At 45.6% G+C, this 17,348-nt stretch overlaps 1 protein-coding gene across 8 annotated transcripts in view; it reads left to right on the forward strand.

Moving 5' to 3' along the window:
- Positions 1–387: 387 nt before the first annotated feature.
- Positions 388–17,348, forward strand: part of DIAPH2 (diaphanous related formin 2) — a 339,062-nt gene continuing 322,101 nt past the window's right edge. For 5 of the 8 annotated variants that reach the window (XR_015948654.1, XM_088664505.1, XM_088664506.1 and 2 more), the window contains exon 1: positions 573–983. Coding sequence is in view for 7 of the 8 variants with exons in the window: in XM_088664505.1 (XP_088520631.1) it covers positions 864–983 (120 nt within the window). In the remaining variant the exon portion in view is untranslated. Of the gene's footprint in view, positions 984–17,348 lie in introns of all 8 variants that reach the window. The other 3 variants (XM_088664503.1, XM_088664502.1, XM_088664504.1) reach the window with 2 other exon arrangements.

Raw genomic sequence — 17,348 nt, forward strand, 5'->3', positions numbered from 1 at the left:
AGCACCAGTAGCAGGGCAGGAAAACATTGTCTCTATTCATGCCTAAACACAGATAGACTCAAACTCCTCGATAAGTTCCAATTCAGCACTTTCAACTTGTGAAATATCTTTTGTAGCTGGAATAATGTACTGCAATGTCCAGGTCGGTAATGTGGTGTCCTGGCAGAGGGACCCTGTTGAATTCCTGCCTGTGCTGAAAGGCACCAGGATTCCTGTGCCAGGGAAGGTCTGAAGAGAGGTCTGAGCCTTGACAGACGCTGCCCCCTCCCCCTTCTTCTTAATCCACTCCTTTCTTGTGACTCGCCTCCCTTTCACAAACCCTTCTCTTTCTCTCCCCCGCCCCCGCCGCCTGCCTGCCTGCCTTCCATCCGGGCACTCACTTCCGCCAGGCTTTTCCTTTCGGCGCTCACCCAAGTCTTCTTCGAACCGCTTCCGGGCCCCATCCCTGGTTCACCCTCAGCCACGAGTGAGGGCAGCGGCGCGCCTTTGCGGCTTCAGCGTGCCAAGAGGCTTGCGCGTGCGCACAGAGGAGACCCCCCTCCCTGCGCGAGAGAAAGAGGGAGGGGGGAGGTGTTGAGATTACGTCCCGCCGTCTACTTCCCTCGCTTCCCCGACCCGTCTGTCGTCAGGGCGCGCGCAAGGAGGGAGGAGGGGTGGGGAAACGAGCGCGTGCGCAGAAGGCCGCCAGTCGCGCGCCCAGTGCCCTGACAGGACCGGGGCGAGCGTGAGGAGACGCAAGGCGGCGACCAAAAAAAAAAAAGGGTGGGTGGGAAAGAGAGACTTTGCGAGGCAGGGCGGGCGATTCCCTTTATCCCGCCATGGGTGCCTGAGGGAAGGGATAGAGAGAAAGAGAGAGAGGCGGCATGGAGAACCAGGGAGCCGGCGGTGAGGAACCGCCGGGTAAGATGAACGCTAAGCGGGGCGGTGTCGGAGGCGGCGGCTGGCGCGCCCCTGAGGATGAGAGTAAGAACAAGCCCAAGCTGGTGAGTGAGGAGGTGGGGGGGGGGCGCAGGGCTGACCAGGGCTTAAAGCGGCTGCCGTTGCGGGGTGGTGGTGGAGGGTGTTATGCGGTTGAGGGGGAAGCTCGCGGCACACCCGGCCTGGCCTGGCCCGGATCCTTTAAAAACGGAGGGCGGTTGGGATGGGGTGTGTGTGTTAGGGGTTAAGGTGTTGGTGGGGGGGGGGAGAGGGCGTTTCAGGCGAGAGTATTTAAAAGCCCTGGAAGCTCGCGGGGGCATCGTTGCTTCTATTTCGTCAGCCGCCTCGCGCGAGGGCCTCTAGGCGACGTGCAGTAAAAACAAACAAACCCCAATTCCAGTAATTATAAACGACCAAAGGGTTCCGACTAGGGGGGAAATCCTGCGAAGCTGGACTAAAAGCCTCCGTGAAACAGCACAGAGCCCACACTTCTCTGGTTGCTTGTTGGTTGCTAAAGGGGCAGTTACTGGGATGGGCTGGGAAGTTTGCAATCTGTTGTGCATGTGTGTGAAAGTGGAGGGGAGAATGTGTTGACTAGGTTTGCTTAGGGGTGGAGCATATTTCACAGGCCCTGCTCCTGTGACCACCTGTAAAGAGGCTTGGGTTGCCAGCTGTCAGAGGCTCTGCTCTTGTGCCCTACAGGGGTTTTGAGGTGAGGCAGCCATGGGCTGGTTAAGGCTCTTGTGCAGGCATCCCCAGACTTCGGTCATCCAGATGTTTTGGACTACAATTCCCATCTTTTCCGGCCACTGGTCCTGTTAGCTAGGGATCATGGGAGTTGTAGGCCAAAACATCTGGAGGGCCGCAGTTTGGGGATGCCTGCTCCTGTGGCATGGAGGTGGACTGGGTTTTTCTCTTGGCTTTTGTGGATCAAGTGGCTGTTAAAGGCACAGCTGCTGGGGTTGTTTAAAAAGTTGGCAATCCTTGAGGTGGCCAGAAGACTGCCTTAAATAGGCTTCCTTAATAGACATGTGTGGGGGTGGGAAATTAAGGGTCAGGTGCTTTACTTAGCTCATCTCTTGTGCTTTTCACTGAGGCTTGACTTTACTATTTTGTTTGGTTTGTTCATTGTTACCTGGTTCTTTCTCCTATACATTTTCATAACAGGTAGCTTATAGAATCATGGAATTGTAGAGTTGGAAGGTATCCCAAAGGTCATCTAGTCCAACACTCTGCAATGCAGGAATCCTGCCCACAGCTGGCTCTGGGTGATCTCAAACCACCAACCTTCTGGCTAACAACAGCCAGATGCACTATGGTTGAAGGATAGTTGTGAGTGGCATGGCTTGGTAGGATTTGAACTTTAATCTCCCTGGTGCCAAAGCAACATGCTTAACCAGGCTTCCTCAAATTCGGCCCTCCAGGTGTTTTTGGCCTACAACTCCCATGATCCCTAGCTAGCTTTACCAGTGGTCAGGGATGATGGGAATTGTAGTCTCAAAACATCTGGAGGGCCGAGTTTGAGGAAGCCTGTCCCATACTATCCTGACTAAATTCTTCAAGCTGTGGCTTTTCACAGAAGATTGGTTATCAACTGCAGTGACTGGCCATGTTATTATGACTTTCCACATAATGCAGGAAGCAGCAGCAGATGCTTTTCATGGTACAGAGATGGAAACTCTCATTTGCTTCTTGTTGCAGACCAGACTACTGTTAGGGGCAGCTATAAGTACTGTTTGAAAAGTTGGCAGCCCCTTGAAGGCAGAAAGAAGGAGAGTGCCTAAGCTTGCTTTTTTTAAAGAATCTGGCAACTTTTTACTGGCCTAGTTCCTGTGACTTGAACAGCACCACAATAAAACACACAAAGAAGTTAGTGCTGTGTAGTGGCTAGAGTGCTGGACTCAAATGCCCACTCAGCCATGAAGCTCACTGGGTGTAATTGGGCTAGTCATTAGCTCTAAGTCTAACCTACCCCATAGGGTTCTTGTGGGCATTAAATGTGGAGGGGTGGAATTATGCACACAACCTTGAGTTTCTTGGAGAAAAGGTGGAATATAAAGTCAGCAAATAAACAAATGAAATAAATTAAACAGGCAGAAAAACAAACAAGTGGTGGTGTGGCATTATTTGAAACTGACAAATACTTTTGTAGCATGAACTACAGGATTAAATTACTCATTTGCTCTTCGTATCAGTAGTAGAAAAATCCTCACTTGCTACATTTTGCATTCTGGACTACTGCTAAAAACACATGAATAAAATCAGTAAAAAGCTGCTTTCCCTGGGCCTTCAGATAATTAAATAAATGAAGGAGGAGGAGGACAGGTGTGGTAGTAGACAGCAAGACAGGGTTGGTAGTAGATACTCAACAGACAGGTAATAGATACTCAACGTTTCACTGCCGCCAATATGCAGTGATTGGAAATCACTTCACTTCATATTGGAAATCTGTTGCTTCCATGACTAGTATGTAGCTGTTGATGGCACTGGAGCCCTACTGCGAAAAAGAAGTCAGCAACCATATCCAAAGAGTTGTCCATTTCTTTTGGTCTTGGCAATGTTCTAAATCTTGAAGAACCATCTGACAAGAGTTTAATAGTTGCCTTTTCCCCCTTATTTGCATCTCCAGACTTGGAAGAGCCACACCTGTTAGGTTTTTGCTGGTTTCACAACTACTGCACATACTTTGCCAGGGAGTGGGGTGGCACCCTTGTTCTGAGGTAGTGTGGTGTTCGCTTGGTGTCATGTTCTTCTGAGGTGGATGGGGTATCCCATCTCTTTTGGAATGTCCTGGGGTTATGGTGGTTTTGGTTTTTCCATAGCGGATTATGATGGAATTATGCAGCGGGGGGGATGGGAGACTTGAAACAAGCAAGAATTGCCTTTCACTGGCTGGTTTGGAGTTCTGGTTCCCCTATGTATGGAGAAATGCCAAGTGGAACCAATCATAGGTTGCAGTTGGTAGTGTGAGGCTGGCATGGTGTCTGCATGGTAACATTCCACTGAATGATGCCTTGTAGTACTGTATTTACTTTGGGCTATTTTACACTGAATCAGACCCTTGTTCACATAATCTTTGATATTCCTTTCAGAGAGCAGTTCTTATAAAGATATTATCCACATTGCTGTCCAAAATCCTGTTAGTGGAAGATACCTGGGCTTGAACATAGGATATTCTTTACATGTTTCATCATTTAAAGTGCAAATTTAGTTTAATGGTGTTTCGTATGTCACATTTTTTTCCTTCTGGTTTACCATTGACACATTCCAAGCCATGGTTTATTATGCACATGGACACTGTTCATAATTTATGCTATTTTCATGGATTTTTGCCAGGAATTTTATAGTTGGGTATCAGATGTGACATATGAAGCAACCCTTAGAAGAGACACTATTAAATGTGGTAGGAACCCTTGACCATTTTCTCCTTCCAGCAGAAATGAATAGTAAATTAGCTTCTCTTGGCCTTGATTAAGACTCGCAGCATAATCCTATGCAGATATAAACATAATTTTGCATAGGATGGTGCTGACAAATGATTTAGAGATGGCAATTTTAAGTGTAGTTGGCCTGAAAAATATGCATGAGCAATACTGGACCTGGAATAGCTTCTGTGTTGACCCTTTAACATTTAAGGATGGGGTGTGACAGAAAAATACACACCAAAATAAAAAACTTAGTTGGTCTTTAAGGTGCTGCTGGAAGGATTTTTTTGTTTTTGTTTCGACTACGCCAGACCAACACGGCTACCTACCTGTAACTAGAAAAATACAAAGCACTCTTACCTGGCTTTGACAATGGTATACCATGTTTAACTATTTTTGTGTGGGTTTGGGGCAGTGTTCGAAAGTCAGATAAATAAGCTAGGGGCCAAATGGCTCCTTAAAGAGTCAAGGTTACAGAGGCCAAAACAGAATGTCTAGTTGCTCTTTTTGGGCAAGACTGCTCTAAGGCCTTACTTTTCAAATGATCAACTGACTGTGATTGATTATCAGTTAAGCATCTGGCTAGCTCAGATGACAACTTGGAGCAAGCTTTGACAACTTTAAGAAGAAAAGTTACTTGATCCAGGGACAGTCCACATATATATTGGCCTGTTTCTATCACTTTTTCTTAATGGTGACATGGACTATTCATAACGTAAGAATATTCTCCACAACTGTGAGCAAGGCAGTAGGGTGGGGTAAGTGAAGACAAGCAACAATTAACCATAACATTGTTCACTGCTCCTGCTCAGGCTGCACAAAAAATATTGGTTTCTGAAATTTAATCTGATTGTGCAGATAAAATATAAGTGAGCAAATTCTGCAAGATGTTGTATCAGTGTGTGAAAGCAGTCAAGACCCAATGATTCCCAGGCATGCACCTCTAGATTGTGGAGATGTCAGGTATCTTCACTTGGTTGCAAGTGACAAATCGCCAGGTGCAAAATGTGCCTGGTGCCTGGCTAATATTGACTGGTTTGGGGGCACCATGTTTTGACACTAAACTCAGAACAAGCTCAACAGTGTCTGTATGCTAGGATGTGCAAGGCTTGGGATCTAAGGGACCCAATCTTGATTTTCACTTTGTGAGTAATGTTTTGGTTTTTTGGATGTGGTATATTACCAACATATACAGCTGCCTTTTCCTGCAATTGACTACAACTAACAGTAACCACCTGTGGGTCAACAATTGTAACAGGAAATCTTCTGTAGCTGTGTTTTTAACAATATGATTCAATTTTCAAATATGAATATTTGCAGCAGAAAAATGTGATACAAAGCTTGTTTGCATCCAGGTCAGATCTAAGCCAGTTTTGGAATATAATATTTTAGTTGGGTGGCAACCCATCCACATAATTTTCCATCCCCATATGCCACAGAACAACACTTAGGAAAATGAATGGTTTTGGTATTCTCATTTAAAGTCCTGTTGAGGAAAACATGTCCTGCTGTTATGGATATGTGTTACAACCTTTGGACTTCTACTGATCCTATAAGGGTAGAAGACAGAATTTTGATCAAAGTTACACACTGTTTTTCTGTAACTGGTGGGGAGGCATGTGCAGCTTGGTACTCTACTGGTCACATGTGGGAAATGGCCACGCTTCTAAGGTACGTAAGCAAGTGGCAAATTGCATGGAAGTGTGCCAGACTATTTTCATTACTGACCTAAACATTCAGGCGCCTCTCACTTCTTTCATACTCAAATTTGTAAGAAGATTCTGCACACCTAAGCTCAGTGAAACTGACTTAATCATATCTACAGTTGTGACTGTTCTGTATTGCTTATGTAGCTTTTCTTATAAAACCTACTTGGGAAGAATGATTGTAGCCTTGCAAGCTGTGCTACCTTAGTTGTTGTATGCTGCTTTTCTGTATGTTATGTAACAAAAAAGTATAGATATACTGTAGTAAACTACCTTTTGAGCTCCAAGTTAGGAACAAGGATGCTTTATACAGTAGTTATATTAATAATATGGCAACAGTTATTTGCTGGTAAAAGCTTATAGTGTCGAGGACTTATATAATTGAACTGATAGAGCAGTTTCCCCAGGAACAGTTATGTCACTCCACTTTAAGGATGATTTCTTTCCTTGATAAAAGTAGGGAGCCTAGCCCTAGCACATGCCATGTTGCACTGTTGTGGGGTCGTGGTAGCAACCACAATTTATCATTAAGGATGAAACTGACCAAACCATAATGTGTCTGGTCAGTGTTAAAGTAACATCCTAGAGCAGTTCTAAAAGTATCAAGCATGTGGAGGGCATACAGAGCAGTCTCTGGGGCTGTTTTGTTTTGTCTTGTTTTAAAGTGTTTAGAATTACTATTTTGAGCAGGTTCTAAACTTATACAGTTTTCAAATCTGAAATCTCAAATGTCTTATTTCCTTAAGATCCCAAAGTAAAATTCAGTTTAGGTTCTATTTTATTGAGAACATAGTCCAAATGACTATATCTCTGAAGATAAAGTTTGTTCAGTTTATTTTTGCCCTTGTAACTGAAGTTGTCCTGGCAACTGCCTTGCACATAATTTACAGGGTTGAAAACCTGCCAAATTTAACTTTCTAAATTTTGGACCCACTTTGTTGTCTTCACTTTGACCTATCAGTCACTCTGCCCACAAATATAACTTATTGATAAAGGTAAAGGTAAAGGGACCCCTGACCATTAGGTCCAGTCGTGACCGACTCTGGGGTTGCGCGCTCATCTCGCATTATTGGCCAAGGGAGCCGGTGTATAGCTTCCAGGTCATGTGGCCAGCATGAGAAAGCCGCTTCTGGCGAACCAGAGCAGCACATGGAAACCCCGTTTACCTTCCTGCTTGGAGCGGTACCTATTTATCTACTTGCATTTTGATGTGCTTTCGAACTGCTAGGTTGGCAGGAGCTGGGACCAAGCAATGGGAGCTCACCCCGTCACAGGGATTCGAACCACCGACCTTCTGATCAGCAAGCCCTAGGCTCAGTGGTTTAACTACAGCGCCACCTGGGTCCCTTAACTTATTGATAGCCACCTGCAAATCACTGCTTTTGTCCTCACCACCATATGCTCCAAAGCTCCTCTTACAATGTCAGTTTAGGGTGGATGGCAGCTCAGTCATAGTCCAAATTCTGTGACCCCTTCATCTCCTTGGGAGCGAAGAAAAGATCAAAAGCAGCCATTATTACTAAGGATTGTAGGAGGAATTGGTGGCGGTGGTGGGGTGGGCTAAGGGTAAGGACCCCTTACCTGCTCCACTGTGAATAATTGATCATCTGCTACTGTCAGGGCCGGCTCTAAGGCAAGGCTGGGTGGTGCAATGCACCATGTCACGGTCCGGTCGGCGGGCGTCAGGACCAGAGGCAAGATGGTGGTGAAGAAGCAGGAACAGGTGCAGGGCTGAGGGTCCAGCAGCAGGCAGTTGCAGGGTCAAGGAGCAAGGCAGAGACGAAGGTCCATGGGGCAGGAAGCAAGGCGAGGGCTCAAGGAACAAGAAGCAAGGCGAAGGGCCAAGGAACAAGAAGCAAGGCGAAGGTCCAAGGGTCGAGGAGCAAGGCGAAGACAAAGCAAGGGTCCCAGGAGCAAGGAGCAAGGCGAAGGATCAAGGAACAAGAAGCAAGGTGAAGGATCAAGGAACAAGAAGCAAGGCGAAGGTCCAAGGGTCGAGGATTCAGGCGTCGACAAGGCGAGGGTCCAAGGAGCAAGGATCAAGGCGTCGGCAAGGCAAGGGTCTAAGGAGCAAGGATCAAGAGGCCAGATGCAACCAGGCATGGATAGCGTTGCTGTGGCAAAGAGCTGAAGGGAAATGCTGGGCTTTTATCCCTCCCAGCTCCTGCCACCAGGTGCAGTGAGATCTCAAGTGGCCTCACCTGGGTGACTACTCCTTGCCTCTCCAGCACAAGCTGAGGGCTTCACCTGTGTGGCCACGCCTTGCTTCCCCAGCACAAGCTGAGGCAGGCCCCAGTCCTGCAAGGCACTACAGGTCCCAGAGCCTGACTCCTGCCCATACTCCTGACACACCAGGCCGCCAGGGGGGCACCGCTCTGCTGTGCTCGTGGCAGCCGTGCTGGGAAATGGGGCGGGGGAGGTGCCGGAGGGATCTTTGCACCATGGCGCCAGGGCACCAGATACGCTTAAGACGGCCCTGGCTACTGTCTTCCATGCTATAGTTTATTTAGCCTGTTTGATTGCAAATTTAATGGATACCTGTGCTCTATGTTTAAGTGTAATTTAGTTGCTGAGTAACCTTACTACAAATGGATACTATTGCACTGGCAATACAGTGGCACCTTGTGTTATGTACGTAATCTGTTCCGGAGGTCCATTCGTAACCAGAAACCGCTTGTCACATGAGACACGCTTTCGCTAATGAAGCCTCCCGGTGCTGCCGCGCCGCCGGAATGCAACTTCCGCACGTATCCTGAGGCAAAGTTTGTAACAAGGGGCATCTACTTCCGGGTTAGCAGAGTGTGTAACCCAAAGCATTCGTAAGGGGGATGGTACGTAACACGAGGTACCACTGCAGTTAGCTTTCCCGAATGCCAAGAACCCGAAAGCACTGTATTTTTTGCTCCATAAGACGCACCTAACCATAAGATGCACTTAGTTTTCAGAGGAGGAAAGGGGAAAAGCTCTGTTTTTTGGGATTAGCTCACAGTTGTGCAGCTTCATTTGCAAAGAGGAAAGGCCCCATTTTTAAAAGGATCAGCTCAAAGTTGTTGAGTTTACTTTGCAAAGGGAAAAAATCCTGCTCAACTCACAGTTCTGCAACTTCTGATAATCTAATCAGCCAGATAATCCAATCAGCCAGTCACATGTTGCTGGGGAAACAAACAGCCTCCCTCTGCAGAACATTCAACAATTGAGGCCTGGGCAAGGGGGCCGGCAGGAAGGGAGCTAGCTTCCCTTATCTCCCTCCCCAATCTCTTGCAATCAGCTGCTGAGCAGCTTCTTTTCAACACCCATCTTTCTCTCTTGTTAGCCTTTAGCTTTTTTTTTTTTAAAGCATGATCTGCTTTTTGCCCCTGGGCAGTTCAGCTCCATGGACCGCACAAGTGCTTCATAAGACGCACAGACATCTCCCCTTACTTTATGGAGCAAAAAATACGGTAAATGCTCCAGTTTTCAAAGGTTTTTCGGAAGCTAAATTTCCGACGTGGCTTCCGCTTGAGTGCAGGAACCTCTTGCAACCAATTGGAAGCTGCTCCTCGGTTGTTGAACGTTTCAGAAGCTGAATGGGCTTCCGGATGGATTATGTTCGACAACCGAGGTTTGACTGTACTGTATTGCCTTTCTTGGGATAGTTTGTGGTTTGTTACAGCACAGTACTATACTATGTAACAATATGATTGGTGTTAACCTAATGTGACTGTCATTTAACTACTGATAATTCCTGAAATTATACATTGCCTGCAGGATAAATTGGTTTAAAATAGAAAGCAAAGCAAAATATTTTTTTTCTAAATCTGAGATTCCAAATAATTCTGCTCCAGCACAGGAAATGCAGCACAGGAAATGCAGTAATGTGTTTAGTACTACATACCATGCATGCCAGTGAGTTGGATTATGCATAAGAGGTTTCCTAGAGAAAAAGACTGAAGTTATCATAGCTTTATTGTTAGGAAGGTGTTTATATATTGTGACCTAAATATTCCATGCTTTTTGTTTTAAATTTTTGCTTTAAATTTTGCTGTGAACTTCATGTGTGCAGGCAGAACTGTACGTTGTGCTGAAATATAGACCTTCATTGTTCTGTAAGTTGTGACATGTCAAGGAAGTATGTACAACTGGATGTGAATATTATTCAGTAAAATACTTATTGCAGTCAGTTCACTAATGACAAAAAGGTGAGCTTATGGAGGCTAGCAGTGTTTTTAGGTACTTTTGACTCTTTCTTCTTAATATGTCTGGGGCTCCAAAACTACAGATGGTGTTAATGTGTACAGTTAATGGGATATGACTGGCCATGCTAGATTTGAAGTTGGACAGACATTTTTCTATTTTTCTCTAGTAGTGTGTGGCTTTGCTATCTTCTTTGAAACATCAGGTCCTATTTGTCCTACAGGGACCCTGAATCTCTAGTATCTTGTGGCCTGGGTTGTGTAGGTTAACTGAGTAAGAAGGACAGATGACACAATGGATTGACTTAGATTATTTTTTATTTGTTCTCATTACAAACCATGTGACAAAGCCAGAGTCATTGGATGTTGTGCTACTCTAGTAATATGTAGTGTTAGAAACCTATGGTACAGTTGTCATAACGGAATGTCTACGCACATTTTTTTGCAATGAAATTTGTTATTATTATGATTCATAGAATTTATAGAGCTGGAAGGGACCACTAGGATCCTCTAGTCCAACCCCCTGTAGGGCTTGAACCCACAGTCCTGAATCTCAAGCTCTACCAACTGAGCTATCCCAGTATTCAATTGATTTCCATACTGCCTTATATTTTAAAGGGGGGAAATCTCAAAGTGGTTTAAAACACATTAAAACATCAAATAAAACAATCCCGAATACAACAAATTCAAGCTTCAAGGAAAATATTTCAGATCCTTCTTGTAGTGACAATTGGCTTTCCCCATATTTATTTATTTACCTACTTAATTTATATATCTGCCTCATAACAAAAATACTCTAGGAGGCCAGTATGGTGTTGTTGTTAGAGTGTCAGACTAGGACCCGAGAGATCAGGGTTCAAGTCATGAAGCTCATTGGGGCCAGTCACCTTAGGCCAGTCACAGCCTCTCAACCTATCTCACAGGATTGTTGTAGGGATAAGGAGTAGGGTGAACCTTGGAGAAAAGTATGGGATATACCTAAATGCAATAAATAAGCTTCTGCTTACTTGCTTATGAAAACTGGAGGTGCTAGGCAGATGGAGTTGTCAGTTGTCAACCTGGCTTCCAGAGATCTCCATGTGGTTGCAATTGGACCCATCACAGTCAAAAAACATGTCTGGCTCCTGGGGAATTTCTCACTGGTAATATGCTTTCGATCTAGATCAGAGGTTCCCAAACTTGTTTGGCCTACCACCCCATTTTCAGAAAAATATATATTCAGTGCCTCCCTGGAAATCTACCTTCTTTAAGCAAACAAAGATGCAGTGAAAAAATTGTGTTCTTTTATGTATCTATAAAAGTGCTGGAGGAGACTCTTGAGAGTCCCATGGACTGCAAGAAGATCAAACCTATCCATTCTTCAGGAAATCAGCCCTGAGTGCTCCCTGGAAGGACAGATCGTGAAGCTGAGGCTCCAATACTTTGGCCACCTCATGAGAAGAGAAGAATCCTTGGAAAAGACCCTGATGTTGGGAAAGATTGAGGGCACTAGGAGAAGGGGACGACAGAGGACGAGATGGTTGGACAGTGTTCTCGAAGCTACGAACATGAGTTTGACCAAACTGCGGGAGGCAGTGCAAGACAGGAGTGCCTGGCGTGCTATGGTCCATGGGGTCACGAAGAGTCGGACACGACTAAACGACTAAACAACATGTATCTATATTTCTACCTACACCCTACAACATCCTATATAATAATGTTCAAGTGTCTCTGCTTCCAGTCCCTGTGTCCGCGCTACTGCGCATGTGCCCCACGGACACAGGGACTGGACGAAGAGACACTTGCACATTATTATATAGGATGTTGTAGGGTGTAGGTAGAAATATAGCACATGCACCCCCTGCCTCCTCCAACTGCCACTCCCGTCCGGACACTGCCTCACTGCAGGGCACGTTGGGGAAGCGAGGGTAGAGGCCGGCGGAGGTGAATAGGGGGGAGGAAGGGCTACTTTCTCCTCCTTCGTTCCTGTCTCCCCCCCCCCCGCCAACAGCAAGGAAGTGTAGCACTTCCCCGGGATATTCTAGCGCCCGTTTACTCAATGGGCTGAATTACACTAGTAGTAAATAAAGATGTTCTTAGAAGTAAGACAAATCGGTAAGTGTCATTACACAACTGTTGAAACATGTATACAAATGATTTTTCAAAACTGGCCGAGGAGGTGGACTACACTACCAGATTAAAAGCCCATGGGACGGACTAGAGTGAAGCCTGCTGGCTCAGTCCGATCTGGCCAGTGGCAGGGCTTCTGCCACTGCCGCCTGTCATTGGCCCAAAAGGCAGGCAAGCTGTGATCGGCTTCCTGGGCCTGGGTGAAGCTGAAAAGGGTTTACCGAAGCCCAGATACCCCTTGCATCCAGCATGACCACTGGATCTAGGGGAGACCCGCAGTAAACGTCATTGCACAACAGATGAAACTTGTAGAAATGGTTTTTCAAAATTTTCTTCTTTATGCTTCCACTGCCCCCTTATTCAGTTACACCTGAGGCTACTACCACCCCCTGGATCATTCCAGCACTCCCCAGGGGGCAGTGTCACCCACTTTAGGAAACACATCTGGATTTAAATGGTAGAAGTCTAATGTGCGAACCCTTCCTGCACTGCAAATGTTAATGAAGAATAATAATTAATGATGGTAGTGAATTACTTTCTTTTCTCTGGCCTGAATCTTCCATCAGTCAGCTTTGATGGATATGGTCAGACCTTAAGATTCTTTTCCTGATTAGCTACCGCCTGTTCTGACCCTGTCAGTGTATATGTGAATATATATGGGCTGTATTTAGCCCATTTGTTTCTCTTGTAATTGCTTAAAAATTACTGAATGTCTTGATGCACATATGAATGTCATTTGAATGACATGTTTCTGTACTGTTATTATTATTTATTAAATTTATATACCACCCTATACTCATAGATCTCAGGGTAGTTCACAACATAAAATCACAATATAAAAAACAGAAAATACATAACAAAAACAACTCAATAATTCCCCCTTAACAAAATATTCCAGTAATCTTCTGGAACTATGGATGGTGCACATATCAGAAAAAACAAAACAAAAGTACAGTACACAACAATTGGCCTATTGTACTCAACTGAAGGCAGAAATCTCTATAAACAGGGTAAGAGATAATCGTTCAGAACAGTTTGCAGAACTCTACCAGCTTTGGACCCTTGTTACTTCTCTAACTGGTGGTAAATTAAACCAATGAGCAAGAATTTAAGTAAAGATGTAGCATAGGAAAATAGTGAGTTTATGCAGATTTCACTAAGCAAAGTATAAATATATGTTGATACTATGCTGTCAGTAATGAATTCATGAGAGCTGGCTTCCATGTTGGCACAAATTAGGACCAAATTCTTCCATATATTGTTGGTTCTGTTTGCTGTAGCTGATATTAGCTAGACAGCATATTGGAACAACCGTAACAAACATTTCAGAATATAAATAAGTTTAAGTGTCCATTGGAATGAATGCTTACTATGGCAGTTTTTCAGTTTAATAAAAAGTACACCTGTAATCTGGAACTGTGTATTAAGCATGGGTAGTACTGTATGCATAATATCAACATTAGTACTGTATGCATACATGGGTAGTACTGTATGCATAATATCAACATTAATTAATATTTGGAACTTGATATGAAGGCTGCTATTTAGTTTCAGTTTTGAATTCAAGCAGTTTAATGGAAGATGGGGCAATAGTTGAGTTGCCACAGTCTCTGATGTGCAAAATACTCTGCCATTTACCGTATATGCCAGCTTATAAAGTGACTGGGGGGAAGGGCCACAAAGTGGGCGGGGCTAAAGGGCCAGTGGGCCTGATGACATTGTGGCGGTGGCAGCAGCGGCCACCTTGTGCTTCTGGGGCTGGTAGCGTTGGCGGCTACCCTGCTTGGCTGGAGAGGACGGGAGGGTCGGGCAGGCGAGAGGGGGTGGCAGGGCGGGCCACGACGGCTCCGAGGCGTTGCTGCATATCAGTACCATGGTTCAAGCCCCACCTTAGGAAAAAAGGGGGTTGGACTAGATGACCCTTGTGGTCCCTTCCGACTACAATTCTATGATTCTATTGATATATTACCATAGCATATGCATCATTCTGCTTTCTTGAATTGTCCTACTCCTAGGCATAGCATCCAACTCCTAGAGGCCTAGGTGCCCCCCCCCAATTACTGGTAAATACCGTATTTGAAAGAGTCATCCCCCCATGTTGATGGGCTTTCTATGTGGGGCTTATCTGCCCCCCCGTATTTTATTAAGGATGGAAGAGGGAGGGAAGGAAGGAAGAAATAGAGAGAGAGATAACTCATATTTGTGGGTGTCTCTGGATGACGCTGTGATGCTGGAACTCTGCAGCAAGAGGACAGGAGGGTCGGGCAGGCGAGAGGGGGTGGAAGGGCGGGCGAGGGCGGGGCAAGGCATGGCTGCAGCCACGACAGCTCCGAGGCGTTGCTGCATATCAGCATAATATTTCAACCATGGTTCAAGCCCCACCTTAGGAAAAAAATCCTGCATTGCAGCGGGTTGGACTAGATTACCCTTGTGGTCCCTTCTGACTACAATTCTACGATTCTATTGCTATATTACCATACCATATGCATCATTCTGCTTTCTTGAATTGTCCTACTCCTAGGCATAGCAGCCAACTCCTAGAGGCCTAGGTGCCTCTCCCCCCACCCCCAAATTACTGGTAAATACTGTATTTGAAAGAGTCATCCCCCCATGTTGATGGGCTTTCTATGAGGGGCTTATCTGCCCCCCCCGTATTTTATTAAGGATGGAAGAGGGAGGGAAGGAAGGAAGAAATAGAGAGAGAGATAACTCATATTTGTGGGTGTCTCTGGATGACGCTGTGATGCTGGAACTCTGCAGCAAGAGGACGGGAGGGTCGGGCAGGCGAGAGGGGGTGGCAGGGCGGGCTAGGGCGAGGCAAGGCATGGCCGCAGCCACGACGGCTCCGAGGCGTTGCTGCATATCAGCATAATATTTCAACCATGGTTCAAGCCCCACCTTAGGAAAAAAATCCTGCATTGCAGGGGGTTGGACTAGATGACCCTTGTGGTCCCTTCCGACTACAATTCTACGATTCTATTGATATATTACCATACCATATGCATCGTTCTGCTTTCTTGAATTGTCCTACTCCTAGGCATAGCAGCCAACTCCTAGAGGCCTAGGTGCCTCTCCCCCCCCCACCAATTACTGGTAAATACCGTATTTGAAAGAGTCATCCCCCCATGTTGATGGGCTTTCTATGTGGGGCTTATCTGCCCCCCGTATTTTATTAAGGATGGAAGAGGGAGGGAAGGAAGGAAGAAATAGAGAGAGGGATAACTCATATTTGTGGGTGCCTCTGGGTGACGCTGTGATGCTGGAACTCTGCATGTACAGGAGCCTTGTAAGCAGCTTTCTCTCTGCTTGATTTACAGCAGGCACGTCCAACAGGTAGATTGTGATCTACCAGTAGATCATTGGATGTCTGTGGTAGATCACTGGTAGGTCACTGGCACCCCTAAAAAAAGCTCACCCAAAATTTTCCTCCTCCCTCAAAAAAGTTGAACTATGACCTGAAGCCCTAAACAAAAATGGGCCTCCCTCCTTCCTAAAAGAAGCTCAACAAGTTTGACCTAAACCCCCCAAAACAGGGCTTCCCTTCCTTTAAAAAAACCTCAACAGCTTTGACCTGAACCCCCCAAAAGGGGGTAGATCACCCCCAGTTTTAAACTCTGAGTAGATCAGAGTCTCTTGGGAGGTGGCCACCCCTGATTTACAGTATACAGATGCAGGAGGAAGGGCAGACTGGAACACCAATGCTTTTTATAAACATCACTGTGTCTGTCAAAGCTACAGCCCCCCCTTTCTTATTCACTTCTTTTTAGCCTTGCAGAGCCACCTTAGTCAAATTGAATCCTCTGAGTCTGCACCCTCATTAAATCGCCAATAGAACTCTTAATGCTCCTGAATGCTCATTAACAACTCCCACTTAAGAACAATAGGGTGAAATGGTCAGCTATCGAATCTTGCCTGGGGATATATGCTCCATTGTCTTAACTGCTTAACTACTGGTAGCCACTTTGCTTTATTTATTTGATGTGTTTTTGTTACTGCTGTGTCCCCCCCCCCAGCAAGCGGAGACTTAGCTGCTCTTGCTAAAGCAAAGCCCTTTCCACTTCAGTTTTTGGAGGGGAAAAGTGCTGGTTATGGTCTGTAAAATACATTAATTTTTTTTGCTTCTGGGGGGGCAGCTGCCCCCTCCTGCCCCCCTGCCTACGCCCATGCTAAGAACTACGGTAGCATTTTGAACTACTGTAGATTTCATTCAGAGGGAAGGAAGGAGCTGAAGCATAAAAACTGCAGTTAGCTCTTGAAGAAGACGACGACGTGGGGAATAAGGAGAGGAGGGATGGGGTAGGGGGCTGAGACTCGAACGCACGTCCTCCTTGGTCGCTTGCATCCTCCACCCTTCCCGGTCACTTGCGCCCATCCCTCCTCGGTGGGGATGCGGCCGCGGCCATTTTTTAGTTTCCCCCACCGTATGTGGCGACCGCAGATCTTATACCCGGTGTATAAGACGACCCCCAACTTCTTAAAAGATTTTCCTGGGTTCAAAAGTCGTCTTATACGCCGGAAAATACGTTAAGTGTTTTAGGAAAGCAACAGTGAAGCAGGAGAGCATAGAATACAGTGGTACCTCTGGTTAAGAACTTACAGTAATTGGTTCCGGAGGTCCATTCTTAACCTGAAACTGTTCTTAACCTGAAGCACCACTTTAGCTAATGGGGTCTCCTGCTGCCGACGCGCCGCCGGAGCATGATTTCAGTTCTCATCCTGAAGCAAAGTTCTTAACCTGAGGTAATATTTCTGGGTTAGTGGAGTTTGTAACCTGAAGCGTTTGTAACCTAAAGCGTTTAGAATTAGTGCTTGAGAAGTGTGACAAATGGACAGTTGCATATAAAGCCACCTGTCCCTTATAAGTTGCAAATAGCATACAATATAAAATGATGTCTTTCTAGGGACTCAAAACATTTTGCGTTTTAAGTGCAATATACAGTGTGACACCAGATGGTGATGATGAGCCTTATGGAAAATTCAAGGTATTTTTAAAAATGCTTTAAAAAAAGCCTTTTCAG

Source organism: Zootoca vivipara, chromosome Z2 (genome assembly GCF_965207765.1).
Source record: "Zootoca vivipara chromosome Z2, rZooViv2.hap1.1, whole genome shotgun sequence".
Classification (NCBI taxonomy): domain Eukaryota; kingdom Metazoa; phylum Chordata; class Lepidosauria; order Squamata; family Lacertidae; genus Zootoca; species Zootoca vivipara.